General features: G+C 32.2%; 2 protein-coding genes across 2 annotated transcripts; both read left to right on the top strand.

Annotated features, from left to right (window-relative positions):
- Positions 1-3,741: 3,741 nt before the first annotated feature.
- On the top strand, positions 3,742-13,683 carry LOC109808574 (Beta-ketoacyl synthase). Its single transcript, XM_020371623.3, has 14 exons — positions 3,742-4,020; positions 4,093-4,322; positions 4,683-4,790; positions 4,877-4,948; positions 5,109-5,195; positions 5,676-5,827; positions 5,933-6,013; positions 6,136-6,169; positions 6,282-6,348; positions 6,458-6,534; positions 12,583-12,643; positions 12,762-12,844; positions 13,010-13,081; positions 13,233-13,683. Exons 1-14 carry the CDS (start codon positions 3,900-3,902, stop codon positions 13,401-13,403), a joined length of 1,416 nt encoding a protein of 471 aa, XP_020227212.1. The 5' UTR covers positions 3,742-3,899; the 3' UTR covers positions 13,404-13,683.
- A 6,349-nt stretch (positions 13,684-20,032) lies between these two features.
- LOC109809424 (uncharacterized) lies at positions 20,033-20,978 on the top strand. Its single transcript, XM_020372732.2, has 2 exons — positions 20,033-20,287; positions 20,454-20,978. The coding sequence occupies exons 1-2, from the start codon at positions 20,193-20,195 to the stop codon at positions 20,683-20,685; spliced, it is 327 nt and encodes a 108-aa protein (XP_020228321.1). The 5' UTR covers positions 20,033-20,192; the 3' UTR covers positions 20,686-20,978.
- Positions 20,979-22,352: the final 1,374 nt, after the last annotated feature.

Here is a 22,352-nt window from a genome sequence, read left to right as displayed (position 1 = left end):
AATTTTTAAAAAAATTTAAAATTATTTGATATTTCATTTTATTAATTTAAATTGATGGATAATCATAAAATCATTTTATACGTTGATTCGAATTAATGAAATAAAGTATTAAATAATTTTTAAAATTTTATAAAAATTTGTAGATTTAATTTATGTATTAAAAACTTTAAATTGAACGGTTGGATCGTTGAAATTTAATGTAAAACATGAGTTATTGAATGAAGTAAGTCTAGGTAAACTTATCTATATTTACTACTCGAGTAAAAGGATCTCTCCTCATTCTTTATATAATATTACCTTATTTATTTATTAAATACCATATAATTCAATTGGAAATAGTTTAATAAATAAATTATTAAAATAAAATACATGGAAAAAAAATTAAAATAATATTTAATTTTATTAATAAAACATTTTATAATTTTTTTTATCAATAAAAGTTATAATGAGATCTACAAGATTTCAACTAATGAATTAATGCATATTGTCTCGATAAATATATGAATTTTTTTTCTTATACATTATTTATATTTCCTTTATTAATTAATTAATTAATTAATTATTATGTATAATTAACTTTTCTAATATTATAAAATATTAATTTTATTAATATATATATAATTATTTAATAAAATTTATGAATATAATATATTTATTACTTTTCATATCAATCTACATAAATTCAAAATGAGTTATTAATGTAAAATACACAAAGACACAAAAAAATATAAAATTTAATGTCATTAATAAAATATTTATAAATATATAAATGAACATTTTTTCCTATATTGATTTATAACATAGTATTTATAAATTAAAAAAAAAAAAGTAAAGCGATTTCTTACATATATAATATTCATAAATTAATTTAATAAATATTATATATAAATAAGTTTAGTATTAATAATACTCTAAAGTATTACTTTTTTACATTAATTGATTCCCATGTTTGTCATTAGAGGTTTTTTTTATATTGCAAATTATATAAATATGTACGAAAGTATCACACTTTTCTCAATATTGTCCAAATTAGCAAGTTTTACTATTCGAGTGAGAACACCCTTCATCCCGATTTCTTTTCTTTATTTTAATATATATATATTATCATAAAATATGTACAAAATTAAAATATTTTATGACTTAATAAATGTCTATTATTATTCAACACAAAATACTAACATTCTAATTATCAAATTTCTAACGGTTGTTTAAAGATTAGTGTTGGAAAAATGATGATAAAAGTGTGTTAATATCACATTGTATATTATTTGGTAATAATAGTATTTTTTTTAGAAATCTATTAATTTCTTTAATGTGAAAATGATTATTAAATGAAAAATAATAATTGTTTGCGTCTCTTAAGTTTGATACTCAAAAGACTATAAATCATCTAACTAGAAATAATATTTGTTTATGTTTTTTTTGACGCTTAAAAGTTATAGATCATCTAATCAATATTATCATCATTTATTACATCTTTTTAGTAGGTATGGCAATGGGATGGTAGGAATAAAATTTGGATACACATCCTCCATCCCTCTCTCTCCTAGACTTTTTATTTATATATATATATATATATATATATATATATATATATATATATAAAATTTTTAATAAATATGAAAAATGTTAAAAAAAATAATAATAAAATAATATAAATTTTTACATTCTTTTTTATCAAAATGTCTCTTGAATAGTTTAAATAATATGTAAGGATAGTTTTATAATTATATTATTAAGCAGGGCGGGGGCGAGTATTAACATCTCCGTCCCTACCTCCGTCCCATCCTCAATTTTGTCAATTGAAAAAAATTCGAACTCAAACCCGAACCCAATCAACACGAGTTTTTCTGATCCAAATTGATATGGATTTGAATGAATACTTACAGGTTGGATTAGAATATCATACCTACTTTTTAATTTGACACTTTAAGAATCTCAGATTATTTACATGAAAATAATAACTCTTTATGTAATTTAAAATAAATAATTAAGTAACTATAACTAAATGCATATTTACTTTAATATTACATTAATCTCAATCCACATCTTTTACAAAAGCAAATCATTATAGTTATGTATTTTGAGATATTTGACGTGGTTATTCTAGCAAATATAGTTTATGGATTCTAAGGCAAACATATACTAAATAATTGAGACTTAAACCATTCATAATTGGCAATATAAAGTCATCAATGAGCCTAGGATTAAGGTTGACGTCCATAAACAGACCTTTGTTAACGATTAACTATCATATATATCTCACATGATTAAGGGGCCATAAGCACCACCATCTCACACATGAAGGAGACATCATGCATGTCACCTCTTTAAAAAAAAAAGTAGAAATTATTGGGAATCTATTAGAAAACAGCACACTAGATATATAAGCTGCATCATTCTCTTTATTACGCAAGTTACACTATGTATAACATGCTAAAGTTTATTGAATTATTAACTAACTTAATAATGTGTTTGGATGAAAAATTTAAATGAAATAATTTATTCATTTGAAGAATTTTAAATTTTTTGAGGTGAAATATCTTATTTAGATGAATAATTTATAAAGAATTTAAAATTTCAAATATTTGTAAAATTCTTTGAAATACTATTGTTCCGGTATGCCTAGAAATCCCACATCGCTTAGGAGTCGATGCTAAGGGTAGTTTATAAACACCCTTCCCCCTTAACCCACCGAGGCGCCTTTTCAAGGACAAAACCGTGACGGCGCAACGAGCGCCAAAGCGAACAATACCTCAGATGCGGTGACCCTAACGATATAATTTCAAATTCTCTCAAAAGAGTAAAATTTTGAAATTTTTCATATTTTTTTTCTTATTTCACTTATATATTTTATCTTATCTCTTATCTCTTCATGTTTTTAATTATTGAATATTCAAAAATATTTTTAAAATTATTAAATATTATTTAATATTAATTTTTAAATTATTAAATATTTAAAAAATTAGCTAATATTTATATTTATAAATTTTTTTAAAAAAATCTCAACATATAAATATATCTTTAAAATTAATTTCATGGTGAAATCAAATTATCATATCTAACCTAATAATTTAAAATTTGAGAAATTTGAATTGACTTATCTAAACAAAATATTTTAAAAATGATAGAAATTGAAATCAAAGTAATTCAAATACAAAAAATTTAAATTTCCTTAAATTTGTAAAATTTCTCATCCAAACACTCAGGATTTCTTATTGAGCGTGTTCTAACAATTATCATCTTTTTAAATTATTTTAGCATTTTAATATATATGAGGAGGGTTATAATAACACCGCTATAACTTTTACTAAATATCACATCTCTTAATAAATTTATATTAAATATAAAATTTATAAATCTAACCGTTAGATTAAAAGTTCATATGACTTTATATGTATATATTAAATTTTGTTAAAATTGAACAATAACTTAAATGTAATAGTATTCATATTTTAGTAATTTTGAAATAAATATATTACGTCAATTTTATTATTATAACCCTCCTCTATAAATTTCAATCCAACGGTTGAAAATTTACAAAATTTACATTTAATATAAAGTTATTGAACAGTACTTAGTATAAGTTATATCGGTATTATTAATGAATTACTAATATAAAAATATTAATTATATATTTTTTATTAAATTAATCATATATATAGTATAATTTTTTTTTTATACTGATAACTAATAATATCTTTTAACGGTGTGATACGATTGCTTAACTCTATTTTATTTTGTTCCGAGTTTTGTAATTTGAGCGGAAGAAGGAATATGAATAGGCGCAGCGTAGGATAGAAGAATAGAACTGAAGCTGTATCAAGTATCAAGTCGGCTGAACTAAACCGATTATCTACCGAACCCTTAATACGCATGGTTTGACGTTTAGGTTGAACATGGCAACAATGAGAATGCGTGGAAATGCTACAAAACTCATAATTTCCTTTTGTCGAACCATTTCATCATCAACTCTTGCACCTCCTCCGGTTGTTTCTTCCCGAAGAGTAGTTGTCACTGGTAAGTGGTAACTGCTAAACCCTACTATCTCTCTTTCTCTACCCTCTCTTATATCTATTCATTTCATTTTAGGGTTAGGCATGGTCACCCCTCTCGGTTGCGGAGTCCACGCCACGTGGAAGCGCCTCATTGACGGGGAATGTGGGGTCAGGGAACTGCGTTTGGAAGACCTCAAGATGAATGCTTTTCACGAAGAAACCCAATCCACCACGTTTCATCACTTGACATCAAAAGTCGCTGCTCTTGTTCCTACTGGAACCAACCCTGGTGAATTCACCGACCAAATCTGGCTTAATTCTAAGGTTATTATTATTATTATTATTGTGATTACTTTTTATTCTCTGTAGTTAGGTGTGGGAATTTTCCGTTTACCATTTGGATGTTCGTGTTTTTGCAATACAGCAATAGGGGTTGTGTTATGTTAAGTAAGTGAAATGGAATTGTAAGTTGTCAAGAGCTCATGAAGGATGTCATGTATGAGTATGAAAAGTAACCTGCTAACCTGCTGTGCCAAAAGGATAAATTTGGCCTAGTGTTGTGTAGTTTCTTCTGGTTTTCAATGTTGTTTCGTTTGAGATTGCTTTGCTTTTACTTGCACATGCTGGATCTGAGCTTCTATTATGGTTATTGACATCATTGTAGTACTGTGACATTTGTCTTAGGATCATCGATCAATAGCAAGGTTTATAGCATATGCACTATGTGCTGCTGACGAAGCACTCAAGGATTCTAATTGGTTTCCTACTGAGCAGGATGATAAGGAAAGAACGGTATGTTTTTTTCTGAATACGGGGTAATGACAAATCATTTTTGACAATTCCCTTGTCACTTGTATTTTAACCTCAAAAACTATCAGGGAGTGTCTATTGGTGGGGGAACTGGAAGTGTTAGTGACATCTTAGATTCTGCACAACTGATATGTGAGAAGGTCAGTTTGTTGAAACTCACCGGTATGGAAGAACTTAATTTGATGATCCTTCCCTGTTTAAGTTTTTCTCTAAGTGCTTTTAGTTATGAGTGCAAAATGATTTGGTAATTTAGATAGAATATACTGTATTTGATACTTACTTCTTATCCCTTGAATGCAGCGTCTTCGTCGCCTTAGTCCATTTTTTATCCCACGAATATTGATCAACATGGCGTCAGGTCATGTGAGCATGAAATATGGGTTCCAGGTGAATAGACTACTTTCAACTGACTGATATTCTATACTACAAATATGAATGAGGTCATAGCCTCCTTCAGCTGCTGGAGTGCTGGACAGGCAACTGCATTTTCATTTACTAACTTTTGAATGTGTGTATGTGTGGATTACAAGATGAAAATTATTTGTTTATAGCAGAATGAATTGACCCCATAGAACAGATGTAGGAAATATATCTTCTTGCTTCCATGTTTCTTCTCTTATAATAATTTCTAACATCATAATCATATGAGAAATAACGGCCTTCTGAAACAAAGAACTGCCCTTCATGTAATTTGGCTATAATGAATTATATGTCAATCAGGTTTAAGAGACTGATTACTCAAACAACCATGATATATCTCCTGGTAGAACAATTGTTAGTTTATAACATTTGTCAACTATGCTATGACCTTTGTAACCATTAATAATACCGGGTCTGTGGAGAACTTATGTTCTATTCCTAATATAGGGACCAAATCATGCCGCAGTCACTGCATGCGCCACTGGCTCACATTCTATTGGTGATGCAGTGAGAATGATTCAATTTGGGGATGCAGATGTTATGGTGGCTGGAGGCACAGAGTCCAGCATTGATGCATTATCAATTGCAGGATTCTGCAGGTAAATTATGACCGGTGCATTGCATCCTCTGTTATTGTTGATCACTTCAGTAATTATTTGTCCTTTTACCTCTGATATTTTAAATCTGATAGCGGAGAAATGCAGGTCTCGGGCCTTGTCAACAAAGTATAATTCAAGCCCACAGGAAGCATCACGACCGTTTGACAGTGGTCGAGATGGGTTTGTGTAAGTATAACAACACTGTAGTTTTGTTTCTGAGTATAATCATGTGTTGTCTGACTACAAATTATTGGTTTGCATGATTTGTTTTGTCTTGCTTCTTATATCAAAGTTATGCTTTTACTCAGGATAGGTGAAGGTTCTGGAGTCTTGGTCTTGGAGGTTGGTTAAGAATTTTATTGTGTAGTTATCATCTATCCCTCCAATTCCTCTTGACCAACTTTATTAATAATATTTGATCTTTCTTATTTATTTGTTTCTCCTACCTTTTTAGGAATTCGAGCATGCAAAAAATCGAGGAGCCAAAGTCTATGCAGAGGTTCGTGGCTATGGAATGTCAGGTAGTTTGTTGCAGTATATGTAGGATTTTCTTCTAGCCTTAGTGATATGAGAATATCATATTACTTAGTTTCTTATATGGTTCACTTCTATCATGTGGATTTTGACTAGGTGATGCATATCACATTACTCAACCACCTAGTGATGGGAGAGGTGCCATTTTGGCCATGACTCGTGCTCTAAGACAGGTGTGGTTTATCTTTCTGCTATGATTTGTATTTGTTATGCATCATTAGAAGTTTTCAGCTGGCTGAGCTGCCAACTTTTCATGTATACATGTCCTGATGGTGTACTACCCAACCTTATCCATGCCCACGCAATATATTTATTATATTTTATAACTAGAATTTGAAAGTTTCTTAAATATTTTTTTTAATTAAGTTAAAGTGTTTTATTTATAATGCTTTATAATTAGGAGTTAGATTATATTTGATTATTTCTTCACTTAGTTACATATTTTAATTTTGATAGATGCTTTTTTCTTTTATTGGTTTTTCATCATTAATATTAGTATTGTAATAGCATTCATGTCTTATTAGTTATTAGTTTGTGAAACAAACACATTGGGAATCCATATTCAAGTTAACTACAGGTAATGGTTCTATGTGTATATGTATCTAGCAAGTAAGAGTATGGGTATTGAAGTTCCTACCCACACATAGGCATGGAAACGGGGCGGGGCGGGGGTGGGTTTTACGTTCCCCGCCCCCAATACTCGCCGGGGATAAAATCTGGGTCCCCATCCCTGCCCCCGGCGGGGTTCGGGTTTCCCCGCCCCGCCCCCGCCCTCGCTCCTATTTTTTTTCTTTTTTATTTTAAATAAATATGAACAATTTTAAAAAATATAAAAGAAAAGTAAAATAATATAAATTTTACATATAAATATTTATAATTTTGGTTTATATATATATAAAAATAATTTTTTAATTATATTATTAAGCGGAGGCGGGTATGGGGGCGGGGTGGGTATTAACATCCCCGCCCCCGCCCCCGCCCCCGATTGTTAAGTGTGTAGTCTAAGTTCTAAAATTGAAGTAGTCCCACATTGTTTAGTTTAACTTACTTATTAAGTCCCACATCACTTAGTTTGTAATGCTTGCCTCTTCCTTATGCTATATATATAGAGGCACCTTGTAAGGTTTAAGACACACCAAAAACAAATACTCTTAGTATTGTTTATTTCTCTCTTCTATCCTTTTATTCTCTCTTTTAATGCCAGTTGCCTAACAACTGGTATCAGAGCTCTAGGTTCGGGAGAGTATTCTTAGTATGCTCTGTGGTTGCAGTTTTATCTGATCTTCCACAACAGAAAAGAATAATCTTCAGTTTAGAGAGTGAGAGGAGAGTATTCTTAGTATGCTCTGTGGTTGCAGTTTTATCTGATCTTCCACAACAGAAAAGAATAATCTTCAGTTTAGAGAGTGAGAGCTTTTCTCAGAATTCCTCAGTTTAAGAGGAGAGAGTCTCAGTTTAGAGAGCAAGAGCTTTTCTCAGCAGCAGAGCAATGGCATTAGAAGAAGGGAAGGTGAAGATAGAGAAGTTTGATGGTAAAGACTTCGGCTTCTGGAAGATGCAGATAGAGGATTATCTGTATCAAAAGAAGTTATATCAACCCTTAATAGGGGAAAAGCCAGACGATATGAAACAGGAAGAGTGGAACTTGCTAGATCGACAGGCTCTTGGCGTGATCAGGCTGACATTGGCCAAGAATGTCGCGTTCAACATCGTCAATGAAAAGACAACTGCAAGTCTGATGAAGACACTATCAGACATGTATGAGAAACCATCTGCAGCCAACAAAGTACACATAATGCGTCGGTTGTTCAACCTTAAGATGGGAGAAGGTAACCTTGTGATTAATCATATTAATGATTTTAACACTATTCTTGCTATGTTAGAGTCAGTACAAATCAAATTTGAAGATGAGGTGAAGGCATTGATACTATTGTCATCATTACCGGAAAGTTGGGCTGCAACTGTTACTGCAGTCAGCAGTTCTGCAAGGGATAACAAGTTGAAGCTCAACGACATTCGCGACCTGATCTTGAGCGAAGATGTTCGCAGGAGAGATTCCGAGGAACCTTCCAGTTCTACTTCCAGTTCAGCATTAAATACTGAAAGTAGAGGAAGAACCACTCAAAAAGGTTACAACAGCCGAGGAAGATCAAAGTCAAGAGCTAAAGGTCAACCAAAATTCCGGAATGACATTGTTTGTTGGAATTGTGACAAGAGAGGTCACTTTACCAATCAATGCAAAGCTCCGAAGAAAAACAAGAATCACAAGAAACGTGACGATGATGAATCAGCAAATGCAGCAACTGACGAGATAGACGATGCATTAATCTGCAGCCTAGATAGTCCTATTGAGTCATGGATTATGGACTCAGGTGCGTCATTCCACACCACTCCTTCTAATGAATTGTTGACTAACTATGTTTCTGGAAGGTTTGGAAAGGTTTACCTTGCAGATGGCAAACCTCTGAATATTGTTGGAAAAGGAGATATTGCCATCAGGACCTCAAGTGGGAGCCATTGGACACTGAAAAATGTCAGACATATCCCTGCCTTAAAAAGAAATTTAATATCTGTAGGGCAGCTGGATGATGAAGGGCACGAAACCACTTTTGGAGATGGAGCATGGAAAGTCAAGAAAGGCAATCTCATTGTCGCTCGTGGAAAGAAGCGAGGGTCACTTTACATGGTTGCAGATGAGAACATGATAGCAGTTACTGAGGCTGCCAATAATTCATTCTTGTGGCACCAAAGACTTGGGCACATGAGTGAGAAAGGAATGAAGCTAATGGCGACAAAGGGTAAGTTATCAAAACTAAAGCACGTAGATGTCGGCACTTGTGAACACTGTATCTTGGGAAAACAGAGAAAAATTAGTTTCTCAAGGCAAGGAAAGACACTGAAAACAGAAAGGCTTGAATTGGTGCATACAGATGTTTGAGGGCCAGCTCCAGTGAAATCTCTTGGAGGCTCATGCTATTATGTCACCTTTATCGATGATGCTACGAGAAAGGTATGGGTTTATTTTCTCAAAAATAAATCTGACGTGTTTTCTGTGTTTAAAAGATGGAAAACAGAAGTTGAAAATCAGACAGGTTTAAAGTTGAAAAGTCTGAAATCTGACAATGGTGGAGAGTATAATAGCCACGAATTCAAGAACTTCTGTTCAGAACATGGGATCAGAATGATCAAGACAATACCAGGAACACCAGAACAAAACGGTGTTGCAGAAAGAATGAATAGAACATTGAACGAGAGGGCTAGGTGCATGCGGATCCAATCGGCTTGCCTAAGGTGTTTTGGGCAGATGCAATCAACACAGCAGCATATCTCATAAATAGAGGACCATCAGTTCCTTTGGGTTATCAATTGCCTGAAGAGGTATGGTCTGGGAAGGAGGTAAATCTTTCACATTTAAGAGTATTTGGCAGCGTGTCATATGTTTTGATAGACTCTGATAGTAGAGACAAATTGGATCCCAAGGCCAAAAAGTGTTATTTTATTGGTTATGGTTCTGACATGTATGGCTACAGATTTTGGGATGACCAAAACAAGAAAATCATCAGAAGCAGGAATGTCACTTTTAATGAGAATCTATTTTATAAGGATAGATTTTCTGCAGAATCTATTGATACAGACAAGTTGCCAGAGCCTTCTGAGAAAGTAGAACTTGAAGAAATTTCAGAAAGCGACATAACCAACAGAAGCCAGAGTACAGATATAGAGGTTGAATCAGAACCAGCATCTCCTCCTTTGAGAAGATCCTGCAGAGTTTCAGTTGCACCAGAAAGGTATTCTCCTTCATTGCACTATTTATTGTTGACTGATGCTGGTGAGCCAGAATACTTCGATGAGGCTATACAGGGGAATGATTCTGTCAAGTGGGAGTTAGCAATGAAGGATGAGATGACATCTCTTCAAAAGAATGGTACTTGGTCGTTAACTGAATTGCCAGAAGGAAAGATGGCTCTACAAAACAAGTGGGTTTACAGGCTGAAGGAAGAATCTGATGGCAGAAAAAGATACAAGGCGAGACTTGTGGTCAAAGGATTTCAGCAGAAACCAGGAATTGACTAAACAGAAATTTTCTCTCCAGTTGTAAAAATGACTACCATCAGAGTCATACTGAGCATTGTTGCTGCAGAGAATCTTCATTTGGAGCAGTTAGATGTTAAAACTGCATTCTTGCATGGAGATTTAGATGAAGATATTTATATGACTCAGCTAGAAGGTTTTAAAGTTTCAGGCAAGGAAAATCTTGTATGCAAGCTTCATAAAAGCTTGTATGGCTTGAAACAAGCACCAAGGCAGTGGTACAAAAAATTTAATGAGTTTATGCAAAACTCAGGATTTAGCAGATGTGACATGGATCATTGCTGTTATGTTAAGAAATATGTTAACAGTTATATTATCCTTGCTCTATATGTTGATGACATGCTAATTGCAGGGCCAAATATGACAGAAATTAACAGGCTAAAGCAGCAATTGACAGACCACTTCGAGATGAAGGATCTTGGTCCAGCTAAACAAATTCTTGGCATGAGGATTTCTAGAAACAGACTAGAAGGAGTCTTGAAGTTGTCTCAAGAGAAATACATAGAAAAGCTTCTTGACAGATTTAATGTTGGAGATGCCAAAATCAGGAACTCACATGAAGCTCTCAAAGAAGCAATCTCCAGAGACAGTTGAAGAAAAGGACCACATGTCAAGAGTACCATATGCACAGCAGTTGGGAGCTTAATGTATGCCATGGTGTGCACCAGACCTGACATAGCACATGCTGTTGGAGTTGTCAGTCGATTCCTATCGAATCCCGGGAAGAAGCATTGGGAAGGTGTAAAGTGGATATTAAGATATCTGAAGGGTACTTCAGGAATAAATTTGCTCTTCAAAAGAGGTAATTTCACTTTACAAGGGTTCTCTGATGCAGATTTGGGAGGAGATTTGGACACTAGAAAAAGCACCACTGGTTACATTTTCACCTTGGGGAGAACTGCAGTGAGTTGGAAGTCTAAGCTTCAGAATAGAGTTGCTCTCTCAACTACCGAAGCTGAGTACATAGCTATCTCAGAAGCAGCCAAGGAGATGATCTGGCTAAAGAACTTTCTCACTGAATTAGGGAAAGAACAAAAGAACGCTCCATTGTTCAGTGACAGTCAGAGTGCTATATGTCTTGCGAAGAATCCTGTCTTCCATTCTAGATGCAAGCACATTCAATTAAGATATCATTTCATTAGAGAATTGATAAATGATGAAGAATTATCTCTGCTGAAGATTTCAGGATCAGAAAATCCAGCAGATATGCTAACTAAGACTGTTACAACTGACAAACTGAGGCTCTGCATTACCTCAGCTGGTCTTCAGGGATAATTGAAGATAAAGAAAGCTGCACTAGGCGAAGGAGCATATGAACTCGATGCTTACAAGGAAGCTAACTAGAACTCAGACTCCAAGTGGGAGAATTGTTAAGTGTGTAGTCTAAGTTCTAAAATTGAAGTAGTCCCACATTGTTTAGTTTAACTTACTTATTAAGTCCCACATCACTTAGTTTGTAATGCTTGCCTCTTCCTTATGCTATATATATAGAGGCACCTTGTAAGGTTTAAGACACACCAAAAACAAATACTCTTGGTATTGTTTATTTCTCTCTTCTATCCTTTTATTCTCTCTTTTAATGCCAGTTGCCTAACACCGATTTTATCAATCGGGGAAAACCCGAACTCGATAAATACGAGTTTCCCCATCCAAATCGGGACAGGTTCGGGCGGGTATCCACGGGACGTAGGTTAGATTGCCATGACTACCCACACATATATGGATTTGAGTATGGGTAATAAAGTAATTTTTTAAAATGCAGGTTTGGGAAAAGGTATTATAGTACCTCTACCCAAACCCTATTCATTGTCATTTCTTACTGTGAGATCAATCAGGTTCAGGGAATGGAAGGTTCTATGTCAGTGATAAGTGTCCAAACAAGTGGTTGAACCTTAGAATCAGCATTAGCTACGCTCGAAAGTGAAATTAAATTATCCTGTTAAAGAGTAGATACTTCCGTGCATTTTAGCATTTATTATTTGAGAGCATTTTAGACCTACTTAGCAGAAATTAAGTGTTGATGATTACAAGTTAAACTCTTGCCATATTATTATTGTTTGCTCTGTGCATTAGGCTTAGCCATAGTCTAGATGATCATTTTTAAACTAATGTTTTTTCATGATATGCAGTCAGGTCTTCATCCTTCTGAAGTGGATTACATAAATGCACATGCTACATCTACACCTTTAGGCAAGTGAAGTGGGCACTTACTGTTTCCAGCATTTAAGCTTCACTATAATTATTTTCAAATACTTCATCTGTGTATTTGTGCTTGTCATAATTTTCCTCATCAGAATCCTTTATATAGGCGATGCAATAGAAGCTAATGCTATCAAAACTATATTCTCTGACCGTGCAAGCTCATCTGCTTTAGCCTTCTCCTCCACAAAGGTTAGCAAGCTGTATGACAAAGAAATACTTATCTGATTGGCTGTATAATCTAACTGTTGGTTGCTTCTTTGATGTTAGTTCTCAGTTCTCACCTATGGGAGATGCCATTTAAATTTTGTGTTATTTGAATGGGGAGAACAATAATAAATTGAAGCAATTTTTCAGGGGGCTATTGGTCATCTCCTAGGTGCTGCTGGAGCTGTTGAAGCAATATTTGCAGTTTTGGCAATACGACATGTAAGCATTTTTATTTATTTATTTCTAATTTTTGTGCACTTGCATCTAGAAGAAGTGGGGAAGTATATTTGCACCTACTGTTGCTTTTGGTGCTTAATCTATAACGAGTCCCTGTATGCTTAGTCTCTGTGATGTTTATTTTTTACTACAGGGAATTGCTCCATTAACTCTTAATTTAACTAAGCCAGATCCTGTGTTCGGTGATGGTTTCAAGCCATTGTCTGCTTCAGAAGAAATGCCAATTAGAGTAGCCATGTCAAATTCTTTTGGTTTCGGAGGCACAAATGCGTCCCTACTTTTTGCTCACACTGGTTCGGACTGATTAGATGGTTGCATCTCTTTCCATTGGCATTCTTTAACGATAGCTGATTGCTTCATGGTGAGGAGAGTTCAATGGCCTAAAGTTCTTGGCAGCGTACATGTGCTTGAAGTTTATGTTCTGCTATGTACATTTTGATGCTGCCAATTACTTTTTGAATGTTATTATCTCGTAACTATTTGGAAAGCAGCGTTGTTGACCATTCTTAAAACGTTGAATCCAATTGCAAATTCATGTTTAAAATCTTTTATCTTAAAATAAATTTTATAGTAAAAACTCACCATATATGTGTTTTTTTTCTTCCTGAGACTGGTTTATGCTGCCAGCAAAGTAGGGATCAAATCGAACGTAAGACTAAACTTTCAAGTGGGTATCACATACCGAATAATTAATTTAGTTTCAATTAATTTTTCTGACAGAGTTCTAGGAGGATCAGAAATATATTGCGAAATTTTATTTCTTGCTAGTTTGTTTTCTTAATTCGTTAGGAATTAAAAGTTTCCGGTAAATTATCTTACTTTGCTGTCGATAACTAGGCATTTGTTTGTGATAGTTCAATGCATGAACGCTTAGAACTTAAGTTTGGATCATTTAACCACATTAGGAAGTACAAAAAATAAAATTCACAGGATTCAGAATTCAGAAACTTGTTTGATTCCTTAGAGGGAAAGAAAAGAAAAATATATTAATAGAAAAAAATAAAGAAAGAAAAGGAAGAAATAAAATAGTTATACACTCTCGATATGATGTTACAAAACAGAAAAAGAAAAATATGTATTATTCTCGTTATTCGATAAAATTTTGTTTCCTTTCAATTCAATCCTTCAGAAGGGAAGATTGGAATAATGTGAAGCCCACAAAAAAGGAATCTCTTTCTTTCCAGTCACAAGTTGATGCCTAAAATAGGGAAGGATGGTTTATTTTCTTTATGAGTCAAATAAAGGCTAAGTTTGATTTCTTTTTTCCTGTGCTCAATGCCACTGGACGTCGGTTGGACGGTGGGATCTTTTTGCACCTTTTAAAGATCGAGTGAATCATTTAACCTCAAACATAAGTTACGCTTACGCAGTGTCAACTTAAAAGTTTTAGACTTTTTGACATTTTACCATATCTTCATTTTCTTATACCCAACAACGGCAATGAATGACTATCATGGATTTTATAGATGGAGAATAAAATATGGTCAAAAAGAGAAACCCTATTAAAGGTAGTCAGGAGGAAAATTACTCATCGAAAATGGTTAACAAAATTGTTTTTTATTATTATAATTGAATTGAAAATAATAATGAATGTTTTAAAAAAACACTTTTTCTTTTTCCTTTTTCCACTTTTTCAATTAAAACATATGCCATTAGTTATAATATTTTCGTTAACCATGAAAGTCTTTGAGATATTGCAATTGAAAAGAATAGTTAAAAGAAAATCCTCCGTGCAAGAGATGGAAGTCTAACGAATGAAAGTGACAGGAAAACAAAAGACTTTCTTAGATTGGACTGCCAAAAAAAGAGGAAGAGCAATTCAGTTTACGCATTTCAACACCCTTTGCACCTTTTTTTACCATTTTTTTTTACAAATTTCTCTTTGAACAAAAGTATTTTTAATAATAAATAAATATTTAACAACTCAGTTTCCAAAATATATGAAATGTGTTTTAGAAAATAAACTTTAACATGTTCTAAAAATTAGTTTTCAAAACCATATATATATATATATATATACTTCTTTCTTACATTTAAAAATTAATTTTTATTTAATTTGTGAGACCCGCTCCCTCCTTCTCCCCCTTCCTCTCAACATTCTTCATTTTCACTTCCTCTCTTCAATATCATTTCTTCTCACTCTCTTCTTTCCCTTGGTCTCTCAAGGTGCTGAGTAAAGGTTGAGTGCTCCGAGTTGACTCCTCCTTTCTCCATTTCTCTCCTTCTTCCTTTTCGCTTCCCCGGAGCTTGGATTCTTCTTCTCCGAGGTAAGGGAAGCTAGATTTCGTGCAGATTGTTTGGTAATGAGTTTAGAAACTCAAATGTTGTTTGATTTCTGGAGATTGATGGTCGGATTTGATGAGTTGTGCATTTTCAGGGTTTCGAAAAATTGAGAAAAATGGGGATTTTGATGCGATTGATGGTTCCATGTTGAAAAAGAGATGGTTTTTGAGCTGTATGATGTAAATGTAGTTCATTTTATGGATTGCATGTGTTTGAGCTGGCTGATTTGCAGGTTTTGGTTGAATTTTTTGAAGTTATGAGAGTTACTGTTTGAAATTGCGTCGAGCACAGTTCTTGGCATCGGGCGTGCGTTCATCAGAAGCCACCATTGTCTTTTCACGCCGAGCGCAAAGCTAGTCGCGCCGGGCGTGATTTGAAATGGGGAATCCCTGGGTGAATCACGCCGGGCGTGGGGAGAACCACGCTGGGCGCACTATCAGATGTGAGTCTTGTGTTTTTATTACTGATATGGCGCCGGACGTGATTGGAGCACGCCGGGCATGGAGACTCATTGGGAGTCTCTGTCTGGGGTTGCGCCGGGCGCAGGATAATTGTGTTGGGCATGGAGACCTCAATAGGTCTCTGGTTGAGATTTGCGCCAGGCATGATTTTAATGCATCGGGCGTGCGTTTGCTTTCAGAATTTGACTTTATAGTCTTCATGAAAGTTGTAGCCTTGAATGTTAGCTTTCCAATGGCGCTGGAATCACCCAAAAAGGAGTTTTAGAACTCCAAATATGACTGTTTTAGTGAAGAGGGGTCAAGCTGTCAGCATTGGTTATAGTTGTTGCGGTTTTTAGAATTTTTAACAAGGTAGATGAAGGAATTAGGACTTGGTGTCTTCATGAGAGTTGTATTAAATCTTCTTATCTTTCATAGGAGATAAGGATGAGCATGATAGGAGTAGTATAACTCCCGATAAGCTGTCTTATGTGAAGGTTGTCATTTCACAAGGAGTGATTTGGTTATGTAGAAAGTTGCTAAGTTGTTAGATGAAAGTTGTATGTTGTACTATGTGTTGAAAAGATATTACATTATGCTGTTAATGATGTGAAGCTGAGTTGTGCTGTATGTTGTTTATGCTGTTAATGATGTGAAGCTGAGCTGTGCTGTATGTTGTTTATGCTGTTAATGATGTGAAGTTGAGTTGTGCTGTATGATGCTTATGCTGATGAATGTTGTTATGCTGAGCTGTGTTGTATGCTGTCTAAGCTGTTAATGTTGTTAAGCGAAGCTGTGCTGAGTGTTGAATATGCTGTTTAAAAAAAGTTGAGTTGTGTTGTTGAATATGAGTTGTGTAGGCTGTAAGGCTGAGCTGTGTAGGCCGTAAGACTGAGTTGTTGATCACTAAGACTAGAGGAGATCTCCTAGTTGAAATGTGTGACAACGCATAAGCTGTTAGATGTTGATTTTGCTGAATGATATGAGCTGTATGTGTGCAGTGTGTTGTGAAGCTAAGATATAGATATATGTTGTTATGTGTTGTATGTTAACCTTGATGAAATTGATGATGTGCTGTTAAGTTAAAGTTGTTTATATTCATTTATATGCTGATTCTTTCACTAGCTTACCCTTGCCTGTTTCCATGTGGGTTGGACTGCAATGATCATACTGTGTATGGGAGCAAAGCAGAGCAGTGATAGGTTGGAGTATAGTAGTAGGACTACAGCTGGCAGATGGAGCTGATATTTTTTGTTGTTTTTGGCTACCTAGTGTAGCTAGGTTGATGTTTTTGTATAGGACTTGTTGAGCCTCAGGCTAGACCTATGTATATATATTTGCTATTTATATGCATACTCTTTTCTGTGTGATGTTGTTGTTGTGCGACGGCTAGGCGAGTCGTTACACTCACACGGCTACCAAATCATATGCTTACATGATTACTGTAGCAATTATTATAACAAATAAAAAAATTACACATATCATATGATTTAACATCTAGTTGATAATTACATGGATAATAATAATTTAGTCGATCATCACTTTTTAACAAACATCATTATTTAATAAATGAGACTTAATTCAGATAACTAATTTATGTAACAAAAAATTAATAGAGAATTACAAGTTGACAAAATAATTTAACTAGGATTGAAAATCAAATTTTAAAATATTGAGTGATTAAGCTTATTTAGCCTTAATTCTAATCTTAGACTAAAAATTTTAAGAATTTACACCTTTAAAATAGTATTTATCAACCATTTAGACTCTCATAATAATAATTTTCTATTGAATTTGTATATCCTCTTATGAACTCTTTGAATTGTCTAATTTTATAAGATTCATGTTAAACATAATGAAATCGAGGTGATGTTTTCTTTTAATCTATTTTTCTTGTGACAAATTCTATCAATTCTTTCTCAATTACCATTATTAAAATGAGTTACTTTTTTGTTAGTATGTTTGATTAAATAGTGATGATGAAACCAAAGTCATAATGTCATTAGAGCTTTATTAAGGTATGATGTTGTAGGAACCTAAAAGGTAAACTTATTATAACGAGGAGCTAATAGTTCACTTGGTTATATATTTTTTAAAAATTTTACACCAGCTACCTAAGAAAGAAATAAGAAAAGAAAATGTATATCAAATAAATAGGTGTTGTTTAATATAGGAAAAATGAGGAAAGAGAAAAGTAAAAAAAGTGTAAATCTCACACTTTTTTTAATTCTCTTGCATGTATGCATAAAGTAGGCGAGAAAAAACACATTTTTGACTCATTTTGCTGTTATTTTTTTTTTTTGAATTGACAAAAAATTGAAAATTCATTATCGTTTTTTTTTTGTTTCTAACTATTTGGAAATTATCACAATCATTTTTTATTATTTTTTGAACATATATTGCCAGTTCAAAAATTGCCACAATTGTTTATATTTTTAAATATTTTAAATAGATATTGGTGGTTTAAAAATGCACAATCAATTTTAATTATATAAAATATATTAAAATTTTATTTTATTTTTGTCTCATTTCTCTTAATTAATTACTACTAAATACTAATGTCATTCCATTTGCACATATTTTTATTCACTTATTTTTCTTTTCTTTGTTATTTATTTCCCTACCAAACGGAGCATAAGACAATAGGCTTTTCTTTTGTCTCAGTAAGAGAATTTTGAACAAGTTGAGGCAAATCAGCTGATCTTAATGGGCCAAGTTTTGACATTGATGAAGGTATTGGTATGACAAATAATATTTATACTTTCTTTAATTAATAAATACACCCCTCTCTTTTAAAAATAATCTTAAATACCTTTCAAATTTAGTCCTCCTTTTCTTCCTCCATTATCTCTCTAATAACTCTCTTCATTTCTCTTTCTTACTTTTTTCTCTGAATCCTCTCTTTAACAATGAAAAGACTCACACCCCATATTCATTTTTTCTTCAACCCCTTAAGATGAGGTAAGATATAAAGGATTACAATTGATTTTTTTTCTTAATGTTACTCGCTCAATGTATTCATGGACTTATTAGTTTCCTACCACTTTTGTTTTTATAAAAGAAAGTCTAGATGAGTTAGGTTATTTTATATATATAACTTTAAAGACTTATTATAGTTAATACAAACATCAAGATTTAAAAAAATGTCTAGTTATTAATAAGGCTCTCGCATTCATCTAATTAAATAAATCCGTTCTTTATATTTAAACCAAATTTTATTGTTTATGTTACATTGATCTTTATTCTTTAAACATGATCTCGTTACTACTCATATTGAGTCTTGTATAAATTCTCTCATTAAAAAGTTATACTAATTTTTTTGTCTTCCTAAATTTGAATAATGCCAAAATCAAAACATAAAAATAAAACTTGTCATCTAACAAAAAATATATTTAAAAACTAAATTTTTATATCATCTTACAAACTAGTTACTGCCTTATTATTGATTCTTACTCAACATATTTTGTAAATAAATCATCTTAAAATTTGATAATGTATGATCAAATTTCTTTCTAATAGTAAAATATTTTTATTGAACTAGATGTTAGATACTCAAATGATATCTAACTATTTGTTCACATGATTTTTTTTAAGACCAATTTATTTTTTTATTTATTGACCAGAATCTTTAAAATATTTGTATTCAACAAATATTTTTTTTAATACTTAATTACATTATTTTATCACTTGTATTTCACGATTTTATAAATTTTATCACACTTTTAAAATTACTCTTTTTGCCACTTAATTTTTAAAATTTTACATATTTTATTATCATATCAATTGATTGTCTTATATGACATATTAACTATTAACATAAATTAATGATATGACATATAAATAATATCATAACATAATATATTACGTTAATAATACATCAACAGTTAATTCGAGATATCAATGATCAACTTAACATGATAATAATTAACTAACAATATTAAAAAATTAACTAATAAAATAATAAAAAGATGTAAAATTTTGATGAGTAAATATGTAATTTTAAAAGTTGTGCGACAAATTTTGGGAAAATGTAAATCATGGTGAATATTATTTTTTTAAAATGAAAGGTAAAGCCTCCCTACCCTAGTTCCATTCCCATTACACATTTCCACGAGGCAAGGTGCATTAAATGATTTCGTTGAAAAACAATTGTCATGCATAGCGGGCATGATGTGATAGGTTGGTTGTTAAATATGGGTACCCAACACAACATCCTCATTATTCAATTCAACCTCTTTCTTATCCTAAAGATTCCTTCATTTCTTTTCTCTCCAAAATCCCACATTCACGAAGCATACATAGTTTTTCTCACACTGGTCAACTCTGTTCATCATATAATACACATATTCTCTTCTCCAACCCCTCCTTCCATGGCTTCAGATTCCAATCCTAACCTTAGAATCACCATTGAAAACAACCCCCCCGAGTCACGCCTAGCCGAATTGAACATCAAGGGTTGGCCCAAGTATGTATGCATGCCCTTTTGTTTTTTTAAACTTGATCTTCCTTTAATTTTTATTTTATTTTTTTATTTCTATTTAGATTCATAACATGCATATATAAACTTTCTATATTGTGTTGTTTCCTTTTGATGGGGGGGTTTATATTATTAAAAAAAAAAAAAATGAAAGATGGGGTTGTTCTCCAGGGAAGTACCAATTGAAATTTGATGCTGAAGAAACATGCTACTTGTTGAAAGGGAAGGTGAAGGCATATGCAAAAGGGTCATCAGAGTTTGTAGAGTTTGGTGCTGGAGACCTTGTGACCATCCCAAAGGGACTCAATTGCACTTGGGATGTGTCAATTGCTGTGGATAAGTACTACAAATTTGAGTCACCTTCTTCTTCTTCTTCTTCTTCTTAGTGTTTTGGATCACTCATCATTATTGTATATTGTGATTCAATTAGTTTTGGCACTTTCATTCATCAAAATTATTGTATTCCTTCTAATTCTTTCACAGTGTCTATTTTGTGCTGCAAGTGGTGGGGGTTGGTTTTTCTCTTGCTGGGAATTGGTAGTTTTAGTCAAAGGTGGAACCAATCAGTCAAAGGATGTCCCGTTCAAACCAATCATCTTTAAAGAGTTAGATATTAGATACAATTTTTAATGTTTCTTTGACTCATCAATCAATCAATCCATCAGATTTGTTTTTTTAATCTTATATTTACAAAATTAAGGAAGGATTATTATTAAATCGGACTTTCTTGAGAAAATCATTTGACATTTATAAAATTAACCATGTTTACTTCATTTAATGATTATTTCATGAGATACGTTCATTTTTCATAAGAAATGTAACTCTGTTTTTATTGCGTCGTCTCCTTTAAAAGTAAAATAATAAATTGAGTCGCGATTTTACGTCTAAAGTAAAATTTTCATATTTCATAAGATATAAAAATAATTGTTGAAAAACTATATTATTATAAATATGCAATATTATTAGCGACCGACAAAAAAATCTCAATTATTTAGTGTTTTTCTTCATGTGCGTGAACATTCGGGTGTTTTATGCATAATGACAAAAAACTGTCTGACATAGTGACATGTTATTAGCATATTTTTTGTAATTAACGGGCTATTATTTATGAGAGAATTTTAGTTAAAAGTTCATCATAAAAATTAATGTTATTATATATTTAATTAACAAATTTTAGAACAAACTAATGCAAAATTAAAATAGATACAATATAAGAATAATGTCTAATTTGAATACATTGTCAATAATTCAATATAAACATTTTTATATTAACAATAAAAAAGACAATCATCTTAATTAATATTATTTATTTTATTATCATGTCAATACTGAAATAATTATAATTAATAATAACTAAAAAAAACTGTCAGGAATTTAAAATTAAAAACATGCATAAATAAAATTAGATAGAAGGATATTTGCATGTATCTAATTTAAAATACTTCCAAAAACTAAGCAAGATCACAAGATTTCAACATTTATTTGATATTACCACTCTTAATTACCCGATTTATTAAGTGTGTATTTAGATTATAGTTAGAAAGTTAAGTTGGACTTAACCAACTTTCAAATAAAAGTACCTTTTTTTAAAATTTTTGTTTTAATTGAAGTTTGTTTGTAATTTATACTCAACAGAAAGAAATTTTTTTTTATCAAATATATAAATATTGTGTTTGAGGTAGATTAACTGATATTACAAATTTCAAATGTGTCATGAAACATAACTTAACCTTACTACTATTGATATTAAAATAACTTAATTTATCCAAACATATTATAAAGTAAAATTCATTCATACCATTTTGTAAAAGTGACATTAAGAGCAAAATGTACACAAAATGTCTCCATCTATGAATCCACCTCTCAACAACCATGACCAATCAATTACCCTTTCTCGATTCTTCTTTGTCCTTTTGTTCTCAAAGGACTCGAGTCAAAATACAAGCATAAAGATTTCGTAGTAATAGCCTAAAATTGCTAATAATAACCCTATCTTTCTTTCTTCTTATGTTTCAAGTGCAACATACCACATGCCAAAAGTGCACGACTTCTT

Source organism: Cajanus cajan, chromosome 7 (genome assembly GCF_000230855.2).
Source record: "Cajanus cajan strain Asha chromosome 7, NIPB_CcT2T_4, whole genome shotgun sequence".
NCBI lineage: Eukaryota > Viridiplantae > Streptophyta > Magnoliopsida > Fabales > Fabaceae > Cajanus > Cajanus cajan.
Note: the sequence above shows the minus strand (reverse complement) of the source record. Positions and strands in the feature narration are given on the sequence as shown.